Source organism: Ruditapes philippinarum, unplaced genomic scaffold (genome assembly GCF_026571515.1).
Source record: "Ruditapes philippinarum isolate M1 unplaced genomic scaffold, ASM2657151v2 ctg5951_1_1_1_1, whole genome shotgun sequence".
Taxonomy (NCBI): domain Eukaryota; kingdom Metazoa; phylum Mollusca; class Bivalvia; order Venerida; family Veneridae; genus Ruditapes; species Ruditapes philippinarum.
In genome coordinates, this window is record NW_026864549.1 from 104,028 (window position 1) to 129,817 (window position 25,790).

The 25,790-nt window shown below is 32.2% G+C and overlaps 2 protein-coding genes across 5 annotated transcripts in view; one reads left to right on the forward strand and one right to left on the reverse strand.

Moving 5' to 3' along the window:
- Positions 1-12,417, forward strand: part of LOC132726036 (uncharacterized) — a 71,530-nt gene extending 59,113 nt beyond the window's left edge. The window contains exons 2-5 of the mRNA XM_060711286.1: positions 9,479-9,552; positions 10,054-10,185; positions 11,059-11,156; positions 11,688-12,417. Coding sequence (XP_060567269.1) covers positions 9,479-9,552; positions 10,054-10,185; positions 11,059-11,156; positions 11,688-11,973 — 590 coding nt within the window. The 3' untranslated portion in view covers positions 11,974-12,417. The remainder of the gene's footprint in view (positions 1-9,478; positions 9,553-10,053; positions 10,186-11,058; positions 11,157-11,687) is intronic.
- An 8,652-nt stretch (positions 12,418-21,069) lies between these two features.
- Positions 21,070-25,790, reverse strand: part of LOC132726034 (tuberin-like) — a 53,932-nt gene continuing 49,211 nt past the window's right edge. For all 4 annotated transcript variants that reach the window (XM_060711284.1, XM_060711282.1, XM_060711283.1 and 1 more), the window contains 2 exons: positions 24,878-24,969; positions 21,070-21,488 (listed from right to left, as the gene is read on the reverse strand). In XM_060711284.1, the coding sequence (XP_060567267.1) occupies positions 21,315-21,488; positions 24,878-24,969 (266 nt within the window). In that variant the 3' untranslated portion in view covers positions 21,070-21,314. The remainder of the gene's footprint in view (positions 21,489-24,877; positions 24,970-25,790) is intronic.

Consider the following 25,790-nt stretch of genomic DNA (forward strand, 5'->3'; position numbering starts at 1 on the left):
TGGCAAATTGTAGTCATAGTGGAAGTCTGAGAAAAGGAATTTTGGTCAGGCAGGCGATACTTCCGGTGTATTTGATACATTTGATATTAATAATGTCCTTATTTTTTCTGATAGTTACATTGTATTTATGGTCGTCTGAGATTAAGGCAATGAGAAACTTGGTGGCATGTGCTTAAAACGATTTGTTGGTTCTTCATTTGTTAATTCCGAAGATTTTACATAAATGAATTTCGAATTTATATTATCGAGACAGGACCTGCAAATTCCATAATCTCTGTCAAGGAGAACGGATTCCAGTTAGTTATTAGATCTATTACAACAAATTAATGACAATTTTGTTAAAATATCACGGGAATATTTACCATCAACACTATAGTCACACAGAAAACAATTTTCTGGAACCTTTTTCTTTGGTGTAAACATAATAAATAAATAAATAAATACTACATTTTTGTATCTATCCGTTCATTCGCCATTTTGTCGAACCGTCTCACGTGATCAAACCGTCATGTGACACGCTTGGTGGCAGTGTTTAGTGTACGTGCAAAAGAAAGTAACAGCTGCGAGGAGTTTGGTATATTGGGACAAAAATACAGTTACTTAATGTGTGTAATTTCAAAAATAAGATAACTCAATTTATTTATTTAACTAAAATAAAGTGTTGGACTAATGCAGCCACTCAACAATTTGTTTAAACATTCATTCATTCAAACATCAAGATAAACATGTTTATATTTTTCTTTTAAACATTTAAAATTGTCAACATTGCGATACTGTCCAAATTAATGTTCATGCCATGATAAGAAAATGTGTCTTTCAAATATTTTTAGGTCTTGTCAATAATACAATTATTATATCTTTTCGCGAGATATATTTTAAATTGTATATTTTGTTGTCTGATAAAGTCATCAATTCTGTCATATAGCCTAACTTTGTGCCATGTTATTTAAAGTAAAACTGAAACTGTAAAAGTACCGACGTGTAGTATTTACATCTGTCAAGGAATGGTAATAAGTTAAGAGATTCGAATAGCTCCATTGAAGGAGATCTTTGTGGTTGCTTTGAAATGATTTTAGCAATTCGTTTCTGTAATTTGCAAACATAATTTATATAGTCTGAGTTTCCGTTACCCCATATAATCCAACAATAGTCCATAATGGACAACATACATGTAAATACATTGTAAAACATTAATATCAAAATGCAAAAAATAGGATTATTTTTTCCATTAAAGCAATTTTCCGTTGAGATTGACAACATGTCAAGTTGCAAGTGCCATTTTAAATTGTTATCTATGCAAATACCCATCTTGATTTAAGGTCATATTATTGATTTTGCACCATTTCTTAATGCCATTTAAATCGTACCGATTTATTCAGGGGATATACATAAACACTTACAGTATTGTCATATATATCATTTATGCATATATAAAACACACAAAAAATGCAACGAAAATAATTAAAATTATCAATTAGTATGTTTTATGTTACCCTCGGATTGCCCATTAAGCTGAAAGCTTATTTCCAATGGGGTCCATTTACAGTTATTTTATTACATTAACCTTATATTTAAGAAATCAAAATAAGAAAGAAATGAAAAAATACAACACGTCAACACCTGTGCAGGTTGACTTATCTACCGGTTTCGGTTATTAACGAACATACATCAGGATAAATATTTTACAAAATTTTCGAGCTAAAGTGTACAAAATATGGATGTCTTTTATGTTACTATGAATAGAATATACTGACATTTTGCCAACAATGTGTTAAATGTTTTTTAAAATAAAGTTGTTGAGTCTAAAATCGTCCTGCATGGTTGTTTAATTAGTCTGTAGTTTTGAAGATTCCATATATAATAATAATAATAATAATAATAATCTTTATTTATAGAAGGTATCATACAAAGTTTACACAGTAAGAAAGTATACTTGTTTTCAGTATGGCCTTCTGATTTAACAATAACAAAGAAAAAAATGTAGATCTATACAAAATTTAAGATCTTTTTGTATAAACAAAATATTTTAATATATATTCTGGTATGTAAAGGTTAGATATTTTCATTCATTCATCCGACTGACACTCATATTAATTATGGTAATTATAGATAATGTTTTAATGATTAAAAAAAAAGAGAAAAAAGGATGATAACAATTAAAATATAAAGTGGTCAATTTTCATCACTGTAAACTTAGAAAATAAATTTTACAGTTGTTTTTGAAAGATTGTAAAGTCGAACATTGTTTGATAGTAATAGGTAATTTATTCCAAACGTCAATACTGAAATAAGAAAAAAATCCTTTAAATAATTAGTACGAGGTACACTTTTCAGAACAAGATTCTTATGAGCGATTGAGCGTAAATTATGTAATTATGTAATTCATTGTGAGAGAAACTAAAAATTTCACTCATATATAAGGGTGCCAGATTGTTTAAAGATTTATACACCATAATTGCTGTGTGGAATTTCACTCTAACATTGAATTTCAGCCATTTAAGTTTATTAAAAAGATCTAATGTTGGTGAACGTATCGGTCCATAAAGTATAATTTTTGCAGCTCTTTTTTGGATTGAATTTATTTTATTGATGTATGAGTATGTGTCCTTTCCCCATACCATACAACAATAATCAAGCACAGGAAGGATGTACGCGTTGTAATATATCTTTTTTACTTCGTCAGTAAGATAAAAAATGATATGTTTGAAGAGGGCAATTTTTTTTACAGTTTTATGCAAATAGAGTCAATTTGATGATGCCAGTTTAATGTATTATCTACATAAATGCCCAATAACTTTTGAACTTTTAGATGGATACAATCTGTTCATTTTTACTGTTAAACATCATGGCAAGTTCATCTTGGCAGATGGTTTCAGCAGAATGGCGTGGTGTGACATGTAGAAGAGAGATAGGTTCCGGAAAATTAAAGCTGAGTTTGTCAAAGTCGGATTTCTTTGTAGTGTTGGTCATTTTTAAATATGGTTGTCCAGATTTGCCTAGTACTAGTCTCATTCTTTGGTGTTTTGCGTATAATCTTTGTATTACTTTTTTGGAATATGGTTGTAATGGAAGTTTCTGTCTTGGTCTTCTTAATAGTTTGGTAGATCTAGTTGTAATTAGCTTCTTCGAACCCACGTATCTTTAAATAGTGGTCTTTGAGAGTGTCTCGTCTTTCATATTGTTTATTGCACTTTGAGTAGATAAAAAAATTTGGTGATTTTTATGAGTTTCTCTATGCTTGTCTCGTTTTTCCCTTGTGTTGAATATTTTTCTCACAGGTTCTGCAGCTGAATTGTTTGGTGTCTGTTAAGTTTAAGTTTAACGTATTAAGTTCATCGAGAAAGAAGTCGTTGAGTTCTTTTTTTTAAAGTTTGACCGTAGGCCTTGGTGGTTAATTTCTTCGCATCAAAACGACAAAACCGGTGTTAAATAGCCGATAAATACTGATAAGACCGATATTATTTCGATTCTAACAAGATAAAATATTAGAAAGATCACTAATGTTTTTTGTTTTTTTGTTTTTTTTTTAAGCGGAGATTAATTCCGGTGCCGATTGTCGTATAACGCTGTTCAGTTTGAGTTCGCACCTTAATGTTGTTTAAGAAATAGCATCGGCCTGAGAGTTGTAAATCGGCTATTTAACACCGGTTTGGAGTTTTGATGCGTAGGAATTGACCACGAAGGCCGTAGGCTTGAGTGGTTAATTTTTCCGCATCAAAACGACAAAACCGGTGTTAAATAGCCGATATACACCTCTCAGGCCGATGTTATTTCGATTCTAACACGATAAAATAAGGAAGATCACTAATGTTATTCTTTCAAGCGGAAATAACTTCCGGTGCCGATTTTTGATTACGCTGTTCGATTTTCGCACCCTACTGTTGCGAAGATATAGAAATTATTAAACAAAAGAAATAATAAGAAAAAAACGTTATTTTATAAAGTTTTCAACAAAATAACTTACGTCGTATTGTGTTTACATCATTGTCCCCTTTATCATTCTTATATGTATGAAATAACGTCAGCTTGTTTATGAATGAGTTGTTTACGCTGCTTACGGATTTTGTCAAAATATTTATTAACTGATATCGTATCGATTTATTCAGGGAATAGACATAAACACATACAATGTTATCACATATATCAACTTGCATATTTATATAAACACACACATAAATGCAACAAAAATAATTATAAGATTTATTAATGAGTATGTTCTATAATGTTACTCTAGGATTGCCCATTAAGCTAAAAGCTTATTTCCAATGGGGTCCATGATATGGATCAAATATGTGGCGTTAGTGTATGTGAGATATTATTTCGATATTGTATGAAAAGAAAACATTATAAGAACTGAAAATATAAATAAAATGCGTTTATTGTTGCTTTAAAAGGCTTTGTAAACTATATAATCGAGGGTGAAAACATAACAGCCGCATATACAAGTAGTCCCTAACCAGTGTTAATTGGCAGTTTAACACCGATTTTTTTCCTTCTTTGTCTATAGTGACAAAATCACATGGAGTGTTAGAATAAGATATATAAAAATACATATTGACATGAAATTAGTTTTAAGTCATATAAAGCAAAAAGTAGAAAATACAATTTTTATATAAAAAAAATAAAATGAAGAATTATAATCTACAAAATTAATAAAGTATTTTGGAATTCATGCAATCAGGAATAATTGTACCTAGCTTATACATCCATGAAGTTTCTTTTAATAATCTTTGCCAATTATTCTTTACTTTATCAATTGGCATGAATGAAAAATCTTTGATAGAATGCCTTCAGAATTAAAATGTTCAGATACATTGGTAATAGTGTCAGGAAAGTGTTTAATATCAAATTTGTGACTATTCATTCTTTGACTACATTTTTGCTGAGTTTGATCAACATACTGTTTTTTACATTTTTTACAAGTTATAGGATAAATGACATCTAAAGATATACATGAAAATCACGTTTTATAGCAAATTCTTTAGGTATAGAGGTACTTGAAAAATTATTAGATTCAAGAATATTATTACAATGAGTACAACGAGGTCGACAGCATTTAGATACTGAACCAACCATGAATTTGGCATTTAAATGAGTATGAACTAAATTGTCTTGTAAATTTCTCGGTCTCTTATAAGCAACAATTGGTTTGTATTTGTATAATTTACGTACACTTTCATAAGATATAGAAATTATTAAACAAAAGAAATTATAAGGAAATAAAAAGTAATTTGATCAAGTTTTCAACAATAAAAACTAACGTCTGTTTACATCAGTGTTTGATTAATCATTCTTGTATGTTTGAACTGACGTCATTCTAGCGCGTTTATGAATGAGTTGTATACTTAAGATGAAGTCATTTCGCTGCTTACGGATTGGCGCCGTTTTGTCACTGATATGAATCAAATCTGTGGCGTTAGTGTATACGAGATATTATTTAATTCAGTATTGTATGAAAAGAAAAAAACTAAAAGAACTGAAATATCAATAAAAATGATTGTTTTGTTGCTTTAAAAGGCTTTGTACACTATACAATTGTGGGAGAAAGCATATCAGCCGCTACAAGTAGTCCTTAATCGGTGACGGTGTTTATTGGCAGATTACCACCCGTTTTTTTCTTCTTTGTCTATAGTGACATAATCACGAGGAGTGTAAAAATTAAGAAATAATATCGGTCAATGCGGTGTTTATCGGTTATTAAACACCGGTTTTAGGAATTGACCACGACGGCTGTAGGCCTGAGTGGTTATTTTTTCGCATCAAAACGACAAAACCGGTGTTAAATATATGTTAATAAATAAGTGATTTGATATTGGCCCTGTTATTTGTCCGAGGGCAGTCGTATATTGGCCCAAGGCCGAAGGCCGAGGGTCCAATACGACTGACCCGAGGACAAATAACAGGGCCAATATCAAATCACTTATTTATTGACAATTTTATTAAATAACAACATATACTTATAATATTTTACATTTAATCGTCGGATATTTCTTCTTATTTCAATTCTAACATATTTTAATTATAACAAAGAACAACTGTAAAAATCGAATTCTAGCATATTTAACTTATAACAAAGACAACTGGAAAAATAACAACATTTTATCAGTTTGACCTAAATTATTACATATTACATAAATGTGATTGTCAGACTGTCTACTGTGATTCAAATCAAACATGCGCCGCAAAGTGTTAAAAATACAAATCACACGTATTTCTATGGAGAAACTGACATTTTCTTTTGTTGTATGCACATATAAATTTATCATGTTCGGCACGAAACTGGAAAGCGCTAGGCAAGCCTCCCCCTTACAGTTTCTTAGCCTCGCCTGATAAATATCATGTTTATTCCACACAAGCTTAGTTATCTCTATATAATCGAAAAAATCTTGCTAAAAGCACATCAAGCTCTTCAGGTGGAATTTTCTCAAGATCTCTATGTTCACCGACGCTTTTCATCCAGTCAAACATTAGTTTAACATCACTTCTGGTCTTATAGTGTGTTTTTTTATTTTCATTTTCTTTAATGAAACTGACACAGTCTCCTACTGAAACTTTCTTAAAGCGTTCCCCATGTCCGGCAGAATCCGGTTCTGAATTTGTTAATGAGTGGGGCTAATCCACCGACTCTTCTTCAAGCTTGGACAGTACATCTGGATCTAACTGTTCGTCCTCACATGATTTATCTAGATATAATAAGTCATTAGCATTTCTTCGCTGCGTGACGATTCTTTCGACATTTTTTCTGTTGTCTCCCAGACGCAGACGACTTTGCAATCTAAGTCGGACCGAAACATTGATATAGATATTGGCCTTGTTATAAGGCAGGCCATCGTGTTATTGAACGTGGCAGGTGCTTTTTTTATAGGACTAATAGCATAAAGTTATTTAATAATAGCCGATAAATACCGCTCAGACCGATATTCGAGTCTAACAAGATAAAATAAGGGAGATCACTGATATTTTTTTTCCAGCGGAAATAACTTCCGGTGCCGATTGTCGTATAACGCTGTTCGTTTTCGCACCCTACTGTTGCTAAGATACAGAAATTATTAACAAAAGATATTATAAGATAAAAAAGTTATTTTATCAAGTTTTCAACAATACAAACTTACGTCTTAGAATGGATTGTATTGTGTTTATATCAGTGCCCAATAATTTATCATTCTTGTATGTTTGAAATGACGTCAGCGTTTATGAATGAGTTGTATACTTAGGATGATGTCATTACGCTGCTTACGGATTGGCGCCGTTTTTAACTGATATGGATCAAATCTGTGCCGTTAGTGTATGTGAGATATTATTTCGGTATTGTATGAAAAGAAAACATTATAAGAACTGAAAATATCAATAAAAATACTTTTTATTGTTGCTTTAAAAGGCTTTGTAAACTATATAATAGAGGGTGAAAACATGACAGTCCCTAACCAGTGTTTATTTGCAGTTTAACACCGGTTTTTTTCTTCTTTGTCTATGGTGACAAAATTACGAGGAATGTTAGAATATATAACTAACATATTATTCACTTGTTTGCCATTTTTATTATTTAAAAAAAGTTTAACTTTTGTTTTAAATGCTTGGATATTTTCGATTGACCTAATGCTGTCTGGTAAAGAATTCCAGTCATTTGTGGCATTGTAGAAAAATGTGTTTGTAACATGAGAATCATTTTGAGGCAAAACAAAATTAAAATTACTAGACCTCAAATTGGATTCCTTACACCTTAAACAAGTTCCCAGTAATTTTTTTTTACTTTTTGCGCAACAACCCATACCCCTGAAATTGTGAATTTTTACCGCGATAATCTGTCAAATTGTGAAAAAATAAACAAGAATAAATCATAACATGTAGTCACTTTATTCATACATTTAATAATTTTATTCATAGTTTAAGCTTTCTTCTTTTTATTGCCTAAATGTCATCAATCAAATTCTCAAGATTGTCACTAAGTTTTGTCAGTTCATTATTTTGTTTGGTACTGAAAAGCAATCCTGCCAATTGTGAATTTTTTACACATTTTTGTGAATTTTTATGGTTTTTTTTCATTCTGAAAAGGCCTTATTTCAGGGGCAAAATCAACAAAAAAAATCACTGGTTCCTTAAATAAGAAGGGCTTTTGTTATAATATGGTTAAGTCTTAATTGTCTAACTCTGTCGTTGACATTCAATTTTTGAAGACCAGACAGAACCTTATGTGTCACAGAAGTCCTCAGGGTATAGTCTTTTATAAAACGCACAACCCTATTTTGAGCTACTTGGAGTTTGTGCTTCAGTGACTTACTCAGTCCTTCGTACCAAGAAGTTGTAAAGAAATGTAAGATTCAGACGTGATTTCTACGAATTTATCAAACAACCCTCGTAACTAAGGTACGGAGAGATAAGCTAACTGATAAATATAAGATGGCAAACGAGCCAAATCAATCAAAACAGTTACATGTTTAACAAAGTAAATGAATTGTTAAACTTTAGACAGGGAAAGCGGCGTATAATATATCAAAAGTGATCGTTTGTATTACCAAAAAAAGAAATTAAGATATCAGAGATAAATACTTTAATAGTGGGATAGTGAATATGTTGGAACGATTCCTACAGCCAAAGAAGCTGTTCAATAAATGTTTTATTGGAGTCAGCCGAAAATACTTACATGATATTAATAATAATTAGGAATCAATCATATGTTTTAAGGACTACAGTAGTCTATGGTTTCATTTTTCAGCATCTCATAAAATACATCGTTCTCAAAACGATGGTTTAAAAAATATTAGAAAGTTTTATTACATGCTTTTCGGTGGTTTATAGAAATATATCAGTGAAATAAAACTGGTAATTTCACTGTTTGAAACAGTGAAATTACCACTTTGATAATTTCACTGTTTTGAATTTAAGCCCCTAACGTTGTTTCAGTGAAATACCAGCGTGCACAGTGCTGGGTACCAACTTAATGACGTGACGTCGTAAATGACGTCACATTGTTTTATTATTTGGCGCGCTTTTTCATTCAGTATTAGGTTTAATGTCTTTTTAAAACGTTTCTTTGCATGTAATAAAAAGAAAATTTGTTTAGTTTAGTGTAAGATTGAAATATATTTCACCTTGTGAACACCAAAAGTTCATATTTCACTCGTGGCTGCGCCACTCGTGAAATATACCTTTTGGTGCTCACTCGGTGAAATATATTCCGATCTTACACTGAACTAAACAAATATCCTCTATATCTTTTTTACAAAACATAATTGCCGTACTGACGCTTTGTGGAATGTCTCTTTCACTTTGAAAGAATAAGGGGAGGTCACGTGCACAAACTGTTAAGGATATCTAAATGTTAGTGGTTTTTACCTACTAGCAATAAATTTGGTGTATAATTTTGGCAAAATTCTGAAAAACTTTAAAATGTGCACGTGTTCAACCCCCTCCTTCTTTCACAATAGTGAAAGTGTTCATTCCACAAGCGTCAGGGGTTTTTTTTCTTTCTATTCAACAGAGTTTCTCATGGTTGACTATGGTGAGCAACTGGCACAAGAATTGGAGGAAGCTAGAAACGAACTGTATAAACAGGTTAGGAAATTATACAATTGATCATCAGGTTTTATTTTATTACTGTGTAGTTATATCTTTAGATTCATTTTAACCTGATAAATACTAATATCTTTGCAATATTAATTAGTTTTAACCGTAGGTGTTGCACTTATGGGTACATCATTGATGTTGTCCTGAAAAATTGCTAAACCAGCTTCAGATCTATCCTGCGGTATTTGAAGTTACGTACAAATCATGGTTTTCCACGTGCACCCTGATATGTTTTGTGGGAAAATTTATGCTTATGCTTTATGGCATTTAATAGTTGACATTTGACATTTTATATACAATGTTCCTTTCTTTTCAAATTTCCCTGCATCCATGCAAGTTCGTTGTTGCTTTGACTTCTTCCATGTACAAAATCATAAAATATATGTGCATGTATGCGACTATCGAATTTTTTACCTTGTTACATTCTGGGAAGACAAACTTCCCGGTTATACTATTGCATGCTTTCATGAAATTTGTTTCATATTTCAGGTAACGTCGGTAGGAACGAAAGTGCAGTTGTTGTGGGAAGTTGTGCGTACGTTGGTTGTTTTCACCATTCCAATCATAACAGGTATAGGCATAACGGTTCTTAGTCAATCTTATCTTCCACGGACATTAGCGGTAGGTTCTGAACTTCACTTATAAACTTTACTTTTCCTTGCTATCTGTTACAGAGTGAATGCACCAGCTTGTTTGTTTGGCATTCCTTGTAGACATAATTATTAATAAGTGAAATGTAAAATGAATGTTAACTTTTTGTAATATGAGGCTAACATATTAATGAAATGTTCCATTTAATTAATATACATATAGTTAAAATAATTCATAAAACTGTTATATTTTCACCTTTTGTCATTATTAGTTTTCTGTATATGATCTGTCGCTGCTTTCTTTATGAAAAATAGCATTATGATCATTGTTGTTGCTTTGCCTCAAAATTTATAGTATTCACATCTTTTGACTTGAAACCTTGAACCATCTAACTTTGTAATCAATCACTGTTGGACCATCTAGATTTGTAACCAATCACGCTTGGACCACCTAGCTTTGTAATCAATCACTCTTGGACCACCTAGCTTTGTAACCAATCACGCTTGGACCACCTAGCTTTGTAACCAATCACTCTTGGACCACCTAGCTTTGTAACCAATCACTCTTGGGCCACCTAGCTTTGTAACCAATCACTCTTGGACCACCTAGCTTTGTAATCAATCACTATTGGACCATTAACTTTTGTTATTTAATCACACAACAATTTCCTCAACTTTAACAAATGTATTCGAAGAATTTGAGCGTATTTATTTATGCAGCATGCATCGTGCTATTGAACCACACTATACTTGTCGGTTGCTTCATTGCAGTAATGTAATTCAAACATGAAATATTTTGTATTTACCACGGCTAATTCCGAGAAATTCATAATACTAATTTAACAGATACTTAAAAGTAGAGGATGTATGTATGTTATAATTGAAATATTTTCATTTGAACCAGGTAGTTGTGTCTACAATTTGCAATGGTATTACGATCGGGCTGGTGTTTTTAAATATCACTCCACTGAATGCGGCAATCAATAATTACGTTGGAAGCAGGTTGGTCTATTATTTAGTAATTCTCTTTTTATTATCTGTCCTAGATTTAGTATGTAGTGATTCTGATCCATTGCTTTTTTCACTAATATCTTTTTATGAATAAGACCATATGTTTGTGTCTCTTTTAGTTTCTAGTTTCAATACACTAAAACCACAGACACGCATATCTATTGGGGTTTGTTGTTTCCGTTTGATATTGTTCTTGATATGTACCTACATTACATGCGGGTGTTATTGATTGCCTGGAAAAAAATCTTCATATTTCAGTCAATTTGTATTACTTCTGGCATACAATTTATTCAAATCCCGGTTAAGTTATATGATAATAAATATGATAGTGTCTTTAATTACTCTCGTAAAGACACAAATATGTTTGTTTTTGTTGTGTTTTTTTTTTCACGGAAAGGGCACCTGAATTCTTCCTCCAACATTTAAGCTGGAAAGTCACCATATGACCTCTGTGATGGTGCGACGTAATAACAAACAAAAAATCTTGTTAATAAATTCACTGTGCCACTTTCTTGTTTTCAGAATATACACGCCAAGCTTTGTGAACTGCTCGTGCAAGGCATGCCATGACAGAAATAACTGTAGCCATGATCAACAAGAAAACCAGCATGATAATAAAGACAGTGCTGTTGAACACAAACTAAATGATGGTGAATCTGGTGCTACTAATGACATCCAAGATGTTTCAGAACAGTCAAGAGATGCTGTAAACAATGTTTCAACAAGTGATACCGTGGGAACTACTGCTGGAGACAATGATGAAACATTCAGTAAAAGAAACTTTGATACAGAAAGTAATTCCACGTAAAACAACTGACCTTAAGCCCCACCAGATTGCTTTGGACAACAATGAAACAAAGAGTTGAGAGAAAATGTTGGAAATGTGATGTTTTTCACACATACAAAAAAAACATGAAATATCTCAAATGTAAACGAATCTAAGCATTGAAATTTCGTTTTTTTTAGTCCATTTAAAAATTCAACACAAAAATGTGTAACTTTTTCAAAGCTACAAAAATGATCTACTGCCAAGAATATTTCAAAACTTAAAGGCAGTGTTCATAACCAAATTGTTCACTATCGCAATACATTTACAGACTAATATTCGGACAGCAGTTCAAATGAAAAATTAATTACAAACTGAAATGAAAATACAGACCAGTCATCGTGAATCAAAACTAATATTCATGATGAAGATTTATTAATGTTAAGGGTAGATCTACTAAAGAAGACAAATAAATGTATTACCATTTTAAGAGTTTTATTTCCTTTTTACACATAGTATCACAAAATTGCTTTACAAGCAGGTATAATGGTAAAAAGGATACATATAATATCACTATAAATACAATTTCATAAATGCACAAAAGAATAATAATACACAATTTCTACCAGTTCTATGTAGAAATACCTTAAAATTGTCTTTCTTTTTACCATTAAATGTGTGTTTCTTTCTGTCCATTATAGCATATGTCAGTAATGCCTAGAAAAAAAAAGATTTGAATATACTTTGAAAACTATTTCATAATTATTTTTGCAAGATTAAGATCAGTTTACAAATTGATAGAAATATGAGCCGCGTCATGACAAAACCAACATAATGGGTTTGCGACCAGCATGGATCCAGACCAGCCTGCGCATCCGCGCAGTCCGATCAGGATCCATGCTGTTCGCTTACCAACCCTTTTACATGTAGAGAAACTGATAGTGAACAGCATGGATCCTGATCAGACTGCGCGGATGCGCAGGCTGGTCTGGATCCATGCTGGTCGCAAACCCATTATGTTGGTTTTGTCGTGACGCGGCTCATATTTCATTTATACCACTGTTATCATATACTACACATGTATATACACATTCATAGACTGGACTTTGGCATAGGTAAAGTTATTGAAAAACATGCCTACACAACTAATAATTATTACAGAGATCTGGCTATAAAAGATTGACTTGGTCAAAGAAATATACATATCATGTGCACTGTACATTTTTTTCTGTAATATAAAAAACATTTGTCACATTACTTAAGCAATGGTCAGGTAAAATGCTTGTAGGCAAAACATAAAATACAGGTGGTCAAAAAAAGATGATTCTCTTGTACAAAAAACAAAAAAAAACAACAACACATACATGCACATTATTAAAATCAATAAATTGAGTAAATAATTTAACAACTAGGTTTTGTCTTTATAATTTTTAATTTTACAGCTGTTAATTATGACTGATGTAATCCTGTCCTATATTATCAATTTTCTATAATTCATTGAGCCAAATAAAATAATTTTCTATAATTCATTGTGCCAAATAAAATAATTTTCTATAATTCAGTGTGTCAAGTAACTTTATTTTCTATGATTCAGAGTGCCAATTTTCTTTATTTTCTACACAACCATTCCAGTGTGCTAATTGCAAAGTATGTATTAAGCATCCATATATTCCTCTATTCACAAAGATTAGAAGGCTTAGAATATTATACTTAGCACTTTTGAAATCTACCTTAAATTGAAATTTTGAAAACTCCTTATTTGACAATAAAAAATGAGCCGCACCATGACAGAACCAACATAGTGTTTGCGACCAGCATGAATCCAGACCAGCCTGCGCATCCGCGCAATCTAATCAGGATCCATGCTGTTCGCTATCAGCTTCTGTACTTGTAATATGGTTGGTAAGCGAACAGCATGGATCCTGATCAGACTGTGTGGATGTGCAGTTTGGATCTATGCTGGTGGCAAACGCACTATGTTGGTTTTGTCATGGCACGGCTCAAATTATGAAACGTATAGTACTAAAAATATCTATTTCTTACAATATCTTTGTTCATGTCTAAATCTTTATAACACTGCACAGTCTCTTTCTTTGATACAAATTAAACATATTCATAAAATTGGAGCAGCTGTGTATATAGAAAAAAAAAACATCACCATTGTCCAATCAAAACCGCTGTTACAAATGTGCAATATTATGGTCAAACATGAAGAAAAAGCAAGATCAACTATCAACGAATGGCAAAGCTTAACAACCTTTGGCAATGAGGAGGAAAAAATGTTTTGATGCATTATGATTACAAAAAATGAAATATTGTTGAAATCCAAAAAGGTATTATTTCTTACATTATAATATACACTTCATGAATTTACATGACATAAATGACATTAAAATTCCACAAAAGACACTTTACATCAACATACTAAAAAAACACCTACTCAATATGAGCAATTCTAAGACATTCTAAATAAGCCAAACAATAAAAAAGTGTTCCCTGAAAAAATAAAAATAACAATTATTAGAAGGATAATTCAATGTAAACAAATTTGAACCTGTATTAATATTTGTAATGCTTCAATATTTATAAAATTTCTAATAATTATTCTATTTCATCTAACATAGTAACATACTGTCCTCTTACTTAAACATCCCAAAAAAAAGTCGAGCAAAAAATCTGAGCTTCTTGACTAGCTTAAACACCTTTTGAATAAATGGAGAGAAAAAAAAACAATAAACATTGAAAACAGACACAATTACCCATTCCTATGCCATTTCTCTCAGTTTTAAGTATGTGTTTATATGTTCTAAAGCTTTGTACAATAAAAAAAGAGTATGGGAGTGAAAAGCACAAGCAAACACAGTAAATAAAAAAAAAAAAAAATCAAATCTTATATTGAAAAATATGTCTGCCTGCTTAGTGAATCAGATTTGTAATCTAAGGGTCGATTTTGGGCAATTAACCAAATCGCACATTAAAGGGACTCCACTGAGGTTTTTTGACATAACCAGGCTGGAAATAATTTTTTCGAGATTTTTGTACCATTAGATGTAGGTCTAGACCATTAATCTATGTGCAAAATTTCAGATGATTCGCTCTCTCCTTTTTTCCAGAATAATCATTCTAAGTTTGAAATATGATCTTCATCTACACAACATTGAAATACGTTTCACCCAAATCACATTGAAGCATAATAATATCTGTCATATGTTGCTGTTCGGACTGGAATATCCGTCCCGAGGGGACCCGCCCATGGGCTGGTTCCCAGGGGACGGATATTCCGATCCGAACCGCAAACACATGTCAGATATTTTTTCTTGCATATTTTGCCATATTATTTCATATTTAAAATGGTTTACCTCAATATGATATATGTTCATGGAAATTAAAAGTCATTTCATCCATAACTATCATCCTAAGCACATATTTTCCTTCTAAAATGACGTCATTTTAACGCGGTTCATACATAAAATGCGCTAAGATGACGTTGTATGGCACGGGACTCATCTGGCACCCCCCCTCCCCCCATGCCAGATGATATTTCAGGCATGGGTGAAACTCACGGAAACGCCAGTCTGCTATGCAAGAACGTCTCATCCAAATATCAGTCTAAGAATAGCACAAAAATATAAATTTCAATTTCTTTCTAAGTATATTTCTTAATTGACTTTTGCTTGTCTTTCTGTTGAAAGTGCCCCTGTTGATCTATGTAACAAATCAAAATTTCAGGTTCTTAGGCTATTAGACCTCAGTGGAGTTTCTTTAATCTAATAAATGTAATCTAGTTCAAATATGAGCCGTGTCACGACAAAACCAACATAATGGGTTTGCGACCAGCATGGATCAAGACCAGCCTGTGCATTTGCACAGTCTGATCAGAATCCATGCTGTTCGCTATCAGTTTCTTTACTTGCTAAAGCTCTGTAAGCAACAGCATGGATCCTGATCAGACTGCGCGGATGCGCAGGCTGGTCTGGATCCATGCTGGTCGCAAACCCATTATGTTGGTTTTGTCATGGCGCGGCTCACATTAATTCCTTCATTTACTCAGACTATTTACATAATGCTTAAGTATAAATGCAAATATATTATAAAAGGAAATATTATTTTAATAATTTTCAAACATGATTAGAGTTTTGTATCTGCACTTACAAAATGACTGTTTTACTTGTTGTATAAGCACAAAAAAAAAGAGTGCGATATTTTTGTCTATAACTTATTAATGTTAACAAGACCATCGTTTGTGGTGTTAAAGCTAAACATTTTGCAAAAGTACTAAGAAAAGTAAAAGATTTAAGTAACAATTTACATGTTATGTGGGATAAAGGACTAAGTTGGCAGATTTTCTACCGCATTACTATTTTTGCTTATTTTGACCTATTTTGGTAATTATCGTTGGCTGCAAGTGCTGCATGCAATGTGTTCTTGTATTTTCTTTGTTCACTTCACAATATTTCACTTTTAGATACATTTTTAAAATTTTCATGTGAAAATTAGCATGAATCTGTCAACACAGTGCTTAAAAAGCATTTTTTTTCTCTCCAATTTTGCACATATATCACTATTTCCAATTACGTAACAGTCATAATGATAAAACATTTACACCTTTATTTTGAACTGTCTTATCACTTTTTATAACACAAATCATCACCCTTAGTTGCAGAAAAGGTTAACTCTATTAATTTAAAAAAGGAGTTAAACTCATTTACTTTTTCCTGGAACCCTTTCCGGTGTTTTACAGTGTTTGTAAAATTGGGGCTACCCTTGTTTTCCAATCGCTCCAACTGAGATAAATAAATATCACCCTGGTTACCTGGTTTTCCCCACAAAAGAAACAAGTGAATTATTTTGTGATCTGTTTTGAGCATTGACCTAGCAAGAATGGTAAAAGGTGTGGCAAATGTTTCCGCTACGAAAAAACCGGAAAGGTCCATAAAGTGACTATATGTGCTTTTTTACAATATGGCTTATAGTGTAATCTTGAGCATATTTTATAATTATATATATATTATATTGGTAATACATGGGGTCAATTGTTGAAAATATCAACTTTTCACCATGTTACTGTCATCTTTCTCATTTCTAGCACTTTTTTAGACAAGTTAAGCACTTAAAGCACTTCCAATACTCAAGGACTTTTAAGACTTTTCTAAATTTAAGCATTTTTAAAGAAAGGGATTCAAGTTCAAGTCCTTTTTTGAAGACTCTACGAACTCTGTATATGGTGAAAAATTTTAAATTGTTCTTTTCCACTGAATTTGAGTAATGAAAGATTCTAATTTCTAACATTGAAAAATAGATAGTCTTCATTATACTATATATATAATTATGGTTTTTTGATAATATATAAAAATATCTTTTCTTAAATATTTCAGTACATATAATAAGTATATATAATAATATCTGAACGATATAACATCATCAAATGAAAATAAATCTTATCCTCAGTCTAAGTAAATGTTTAGACATGTACAATCGTTTATCTTTACTAATGATTTGAAAGTGGTTTTTCTTTGGGTTTTCTATCATCATTAAAGCTAGACAGCAATATTAAAGACCCAAACAAAAGCACTCTCAGATGTATATAGATTACTATAATAAAACATGGAAACAAGAATGTCTTAACGCTTTTGATAATGCACATCTTAGAGATAAATACATGTATTCTAATTTTCTAAATCATCATTAAAATGTAAGGTTTATTTACATCTTGAAGAAACTGTACATTGGCAAATATCAGTCATTCTTTCCTATAAGTATTTCAACTCCTAGAATGCAAGCCCCAATAACACAAGTCTATGACACCATTAATATGACTGTCTGACCAGCCAGCATGTGCATTCCTTAAATCAGACCAAACTCTTTAATGCTGACTGCTATACTAATATGTTTCAACCTATTACCTGCTTAAACTGGCAATGGCCGCTTTCGTAACAAAAAAATCTCATTAATAAAAACTGCAGAGATTTACAAAAATGATATTATTGCAGTTTTTACATCAATATGACACATTAATTACTACTATTATACAATCTCCAAAATAAAAGTGGGATATTGCTATTTACAAAGTAATTCTGACCCATATACATGTACATCAAGACTTTTAGTCATACACTAGGTCCTGTGTCAACTATTACAATTTCAGTATTCACTTACTCTAAATGTTAAAACATCCTGAATCTTTATTCAAAACAGATCAATTTGTTTGAAGGTTTTTGTTTAGGTTTAAACTCTACTGGTTGGGGACCACCAAAACCGGACAACCACCAAACCCGGACGTCCCCGAAAATGATTGATTTAGTATTTTCTTTGTTCAGTGGTTGTCAGTTACTTTTTTATCAACAATAAGTGCAGGTTTCTTTTAAAATTAAGTAAATAAATTTATTTCAATCTCCGTAAATCGTAATATTTTAATGTCTATTTCAAAAATGTTGACGTTGAAATTTGGGGGTCAAGAAAGCAATGCCTGACCTCATATACCAGCTATAATCATTTGCAGAGTAAATTATAGAATATCCAAAACTTCAGCATTTGTTGCTGACATATTGTATATCATGTTACAAATCAAAAATCAAAACACCCAGGCTTTTATCTGAATTAAATCATGTCATGTACATATCTGTCCGGACACATGGTACTGTAGTGTAGACAATTTAGGTAATTTTGATACCCTCCTTGTAGAGCCTCAGATATAAGTGTCAATACAATCAGAAATAAACAAACTAGTTTATTAGTTAGGAGAAGAACCTAGCTGAACTCTGTCAAATTTTTTGGTCTCTAGGTTAAAAATTATGAAATCTGTACAGAAAAATGTTCCAAAAGTGTCCGGTTGATGGTCTCCAACCAGTATGATTGAAATTTTTTACCAACCAATGCAATTGTCATTAAAAATAGAAATAAGTTTTCAAAAAAATAATTTTAGCATTTCAAACTTTTCTGTATAAATCTGTTGGTGAACAGGAGTCAAAAATTTATAACACTGGTCTATGAGCAACTGTCACTAACTTCTATCTTACAATTTCATATTTCTGCTTGGCAGAACTTTTAAATAATTAAATGATGTAGTTCAAGTTTTCTCCTGCATTAATTTTGATTTGTTTAAATCACCTTTATTCCTTTTACAAAGAAATGTTTTTAATAACACAAATAAACTATGATTTCACATAGAAACATATTTAAATATACTTTTCACACTATCTCCAAGTACATAAATAAATTAGCACAATTCAAAAAGACGACAATAAAAACCATTCTACTCTTTTATTGACTAGCTAGCTAAGAATGCATTTAAAAGGAAGACGACAATCTCTGTGTATATCCAGTAATGCAGGAATGTCAAAATAACACAGGAATTGTGCAAAAATAACACCAAATCTGTGCACCTTATGACTGTACTGAGGAATGTAGGAAGTAAACTGACCAATACATTTGCAGAAAATAAAATTGAAAGAAATCAATTAAGGCAAATGGCTGCTAAGACTTAACCACATTGCAAATATTTCCGCGAAAAGTTAACTTTTCCAAGATCATTCCAGACCATTATAACGTGGCTACAGTATTGATGGCAATTCTATCCATTAGTGTAATAACACATACATGTGTAACTGTATTTAACTTTATTGTAATTTTTGGTATTCAGGGAGATGGACCGAGATTTAAGCACTTTTTAAGACTGTACGAATCCTGCCATAAGATACAAACAAAGCCTGCTAAAAGATACAAACTGTGTTGCTGGTTTCCGCCATATACAGCACAGATTTGGCTACTGCACAAATACTGTATTATTTTCACATTCCTGTGTTAGGGATATACGCAGAAGAACAGGTTTAAGAAAGAATTTAAAAGAAGTCAATGCTGCGGGGATCATAACAGCTCACTTTTTTAATTCCAGACAAGCTAAAAATAAACACTTCAAATAGCTACAGTCTGTGACTTTGCTACCTCCTTTTAGCCATCTGAATGAGCCATAATAATTGTTTATTATAATAACTTTTTTTTCTTATCAGTGTGTAAGTATAACATAATATTGGCAAGAGATAATATCAAAAATTTAAAAGCACCAATATTTGTATGTAGTTTTTAGTTAAGAAAAAGCTGTTTCAAAAAAATAAAATCAAAATAATACTAAATTATACATCTAATAACATGTATGGTGTGGAAGAAATAATGTTAATGCCAAAAATATGGTTTAACAAATGGTAGAAATAATACAGTGTAACTTCCGAATTCCGGAACTTCTGAAATCCGGAAACTTCTAAAAACAGAACTATTTTTTCGGTCCCGATTTTTTTCCCTTCTATTTTATATGAATATAATACTTCTGAATTCCGGAACTTCTAAAATTCTGAATTCCGGACGCTTTTTTCGTAAAATTAGAGTCTAATCAATGCAATTTTACCTCAAAAACCGGAAATATCCAAAGGTGTGAAATACATTGTAAATCGAGAATGTTTTACCCTGCAGGAAGATTTAATCTATTGTTTTACTAATAAGCTGGTGATCGTGTAATTTGACACGCGTTAAAAATCACAAACTGTGTGAAATGGTATGTTTGAAGTGATGGGGTTAATCAAAGTAATTTACGGGCGGTCAGTTAATTTGAAGTGTTTATTAGCGGATTAAATGACAATAAATTGGACAATGTATGCATCAAATGTCTTTAAGGATTTTATTGCATTTGATGATATAATTAATTAACTAGCATCGGACGATATGTAAGTTTATGCAATTAACAATATTTCTACAAACTGATAGAAATTCAAAAGCATTTGCAGGTAAGATAAAATGTATTCTTTTCATTCACATCTTTATCTTGATAAAAGACTATTATATATGATATTACAGTAATGGCCACATCTTCCTTGGCATTTAGTGATATTAAGTGGCTTACTCTTGTTCACATTATCATAAACCTCTGAATTCCGGAAACCTCTGAAATCCGAACTTTTTGACAAGTCCCATGGGTGTTCGGTTTTTGGAAGTTACACTGTATTTTAAAAAAAAAAAAAAAATGTTATCACCTTATGCAATTAAAAGCACTTAACATACAGCTATAAGTGACTTTATAATGTCAGTCAAAACAATAATATATTTAACATAAAACGCATACCTTCTGTCAAATACAATTTGATTCGATTTAAAGCACTTTTTTAAAATAACAATGTCCTTAACTTCCATTCAATAAAATTATAAAAAAAAAAGCTTTTTTCTTCAATGCAGCATTTGTGTATGTTTCTGAAAAAAAAAAAAAAACAAACATTTTGTGTTAAATCTTATTTGTACAATCAGTAACATAATTTCTGAACATTTACACACATACAGTGTAAGTAACAACATATATGTTTAACATATTCTGTAAAACCTGTGCACGTCTTGTTGGGTGTTTACACATATTGCGTGAAGTCCTCACATTTTGTGTCGGAAGGACTTTCAGGACGATTGTCTGTAATGATACATGTAGTCTTCATTCGACGAATTTTACGCAGACGCTCTAACCAGTTATTAGCAAATGGATCTGTTGGTTGCGAGGCTTGTCTTTGAAGCACCATAGATGCCAGCTGAAAACAATAATACATAAGAAATTAAATTAATTCTTAAACTTTGCAAACTGGGAGGGGGGGGACCCATAAAAAAACCAGATGAAAATCATATATGAATTTTAAAAATGCCCATAAATTGTGTAGGTTTCTCCAAAAAAGCTCAATTAGACACAGCATGTCTTTAATTTATATATTAATATGACCAACACCATTCCAATTTTATCATCTGAAATAGTGATTATAAACTTTTTATTTGATACCTTGATAAGCTTTACAAATTTGAAACAGGATGGGCTGTGACTTAAACCTACTAATTACACTAGAAAACTATAGTCTAAGCAGTTTTTGTTCTGATAAGAAAAGCAACAATTGTTTTATAAAAGCAATAATTACTGTATTCCTAGAAAAGATTTCGCGCATTTTAAGTCAGCGGTTTTCGCGGTAGGCATGATTCCGCGAATCTTTAAAGCCGCGAATATGTCACTTATAACAAATCCGCGAACATTTCTAGCTTCAACCAAATATAACATAAAAAGTGCAGAATATTTATTATAATCTACTTACACACACAACAAAAATAATAAAAACACAGGTGCTATAGAAATGTGTAAAGAATTATCTATGTATGTTATTGATACTAGTTTGCACGCTGAAAAAGAAAATATCAATTATTAGTAATTATCATGCTAATTGACGGTTAGTCACCGCGTTGACAAAACGCATTTACAGTTTGTGAACATTGAATGACTTGGATTTTATTTGCTTGGAGTAGGTGTAATCCTTTGTTAAAAGTACAAAAGCGATCAAGCGCTACATTGATAAACAGCTGTTATGTTGTTATAATGAAAGCGATGTACAGTCCGATAATGTGTAAAAAATACGTATCGACATTTTGAAGAAAAGTTATGATTCAAATGAGAATAAAAGCTAACGGGTTTGACTAAATCTTACTTAATCACATAATGAAAAAGGTAAAGAAACATGAAAGTAGTCAATAGATGAAAATGTATCGAGTAACGTTGCGCTTTAGGCGCGACTTGTCAAAAACTAGAAATGTGTCATCATGCCAGGGATGCCCCCGCATGCAGCCAAAATTTCAGATGTTATAATATTTAGTTCCAATTTATTTTGCACAAATTATTGTTTTCATTTTAAGTTCAAAGCCCTTAAAACTTTTCAATGTTAACACAAACCATTTTCATACAATGTTCAAGGCACTGAAATTATTCAGTCTCAACCTTTTGAAAATAGCATATTTCATATTTGTAGCCAAAATAATGGTTACTTACATTTCCACAAAAGTATGAGTGCTGAAACTGAAAGTTCAAAATTTTTCCAGCATTCAAGAAAGATAAGTTTGTCCAAAATCATTGAACCACAACCAAATTCAAACTTGACCTGCCCATTCCTTTGACATATCCATATGTCAAATTTGAGTTGAATATGTAACACTGTTGGGTAGATAATGAACAGAAACTGTAAATTTCATATTATTTTCAAAGTGTTAGGGGCATTACTCTGCCAAAAATCATTGAACCAAGACCAAATTCAAACTTGGCCTGGGCATTCCAAAAACATATCCATATGTCAAATTTGAGTTGAATGTGTTGTACTGTTGGGGAGATAATAATAAACTGAAAATTTCATATTATTTTCAAAGTGAAAGGGGCATTACTCTGCCAAAAATCATTGAACCATGACCAAATTCAAACTTGGCCTGGGCATTCCAAAAACATATCCATACGATAAATTTGAGTTGAATGTGTTGTACTGTTGGGGAGATAATAAACAGAAACTGAAAATTTCATATAATTTTCAAAGTAAAAGGAGCATAACTCTGCCAAAAATCATCGAACCATGACCAAATTCAAACTTGACCTGTATATTCTCATGACATATCCATATGTCAAATTTGAGTTGAATGTGTTGTAACGTTGGGGAGATAATGAAGGGAAACTGAAAATTTCATATAATTTTCAAAGTAAAAGGGGCATAACTCTGCCAAAAATCATCGAACCATGACCAAATTCAAACTTGGCCTGTATTTTCTCATTGAATATCCATATGTCAAATTTGAGTTGAATGTGTTGTAACGTTGGGGAGATAATGAACATAAACTGAAAATTTCATATTATTTTCAAAGTAAAAGGGGCATAACTCTGCCAAAAATCATCGAACCATGACCAAATTCAAACTTCACCTGTATATTCTCATGACATATCCATTATCAAATTTGAGTTGAATGTGTTGTAACGTTGGGGAGATAATGAACGGAAACTGAAAATTTCATATAATTTTCAAAGTAAAAGGGGCATAACTCTGCCAAAAATCATCGAACCATGACCAAATTCGAACTTGACCTGTATTTTCTCATGACATATCCACGTGTCAAATTTGAGTTGAATGTGTTGCAACCGTTACTAAGATAATGAACGGAAACTGATGATGACGGAATGACAGAATGACGGAATGATGAAAGGACGGAACAGGGTAACACTATATGCCCCGGCCATTACATGGCGGGGGCATAAAAATAAAATAATTAAAAGCACCCAACAGGCAAGGTCATGCATCAAAAACGTAGCCACCAAAAACTGTAATTTAGGCCGTAGCGACTAAACATTCGTGGAATTCGCGGTTACTACATATCCGCGAAAGTTTGTCTCCGCGAAAATGCTGACGTTGTGAAAAACGCGAAATATTGTATCCGCGAACATTTCTAGGAATACAGTAATTGTCATGTTCTCTATATTATCTTTCATATACTTTTGTTTCATTGGGTTTCAAGCCAAATGACACTGTAATGGTCATATGGCAACTATCCAGCTTCACTGATGGAGGAAGACCTCAGGTGCCCCCTAGTGCATTATTTCAGGCACGAGTAGGCATCTTAGATAAAAACCACACATAAGTTGACTTCTCAGCTTTACTGGTGGAGGAAGACCTCAGGAGCCCTTCCGTGCATTATTTCAGGCACAAGCACTAGTAAGCATCAAAGAAGAACCAACAACATTCTGCGAGCTAGCTGGACACCTTCCTGACATGGAAGAATTCAAAATCCCTTGTTAGATTTCAACCTACAGTGTTGATGGGCAAGAGGTTAGGTGTCAACGCGCCTCTCTGTACTATATGATAAGTGTTTCATGCACATTAGAAACATTTGAGCCAAGCCATGACAAAACCAACATAATGTGTTTGCAACCAGCATGGATCCAGACCATGCATCCGCGCAGTCTGATCAGGATCCATGCTGTTTGTTATCAGTTTCTCTACTTGTTTTAGGGTTTGTAAGCAAACAACATGGATCCTGATCAGACTGCGCGGATGCGCAGGCTGGTCTGGATCCATGCTGGTCACAAACACATTATGTCGGTTTTGTCATGGCGCAGCTCAATTATAAAACTTACATTACAATGTATAGCAATCTGTCGTACTAGAGCTGCTAAGTTTGTATCAGAGATCACCTTTGTATCCGTATGTCCCAGTATACCTGCAATATCTGAAATAATCAAATAACAACAATCATTTTTACATCAGTCAAACAAAACATTCATGTATTATCTTAATGTGTGTGCATTCATGCCTTTATTGTTACCCTTATTACCCCAAAAATGTCAAAATTCACCTTAAACTAGCCATAATAAGTTTGTTTTTTTTGTTTTTTTTTGGACTTTAAGTCATGACTATACTACACTATATAAGGTGACTTCTAGAGTAAGACCTCAGGTGGCCCTGGCCCTTGCTAAATTATTTCAGGCAAAATTAAGCAGGCACCTGTGTAGAACCACTGACCTTCTATAAGCTGGCTGGATAGATTCCTGATATGAAAGTAACTTTTAACACCACTAATAGAATAATTACAAGTAAATCAGTTAAACTGGTGATTAAAGTAATTTCCGAATAAAAACAACATACAGGAAAACCTAAACATAAAAATGCATCTGGCCTGTATTTAAAAATTCTTTTAAACCATATGATTATAGTTAAGTACATATAACAATATATGTATACCACTTTGTTTCTGAATTACTCCAATAAAATCATTTATACAATGAGTTTTATTAATTCTCTTGAAAAACCTAAAACCTACAACAGACTGTCTAAATATTTAGAGGACATGTATAATAATAAACTAGCAAAAGTTCCTTTAAAGTTAAGAAAGTCCACAAATAGTTACATATAAAGGCAATTAGTTTTGAGTGATGTTGAACTTTGGCAGGCAACAAATTTTACCCATGGGATCAGTGAAACAATTATAATATAAGTTACATGTATAGTGTTATTGTTGATTGTTGATCTTTCTATCTACAAACAGGTAAA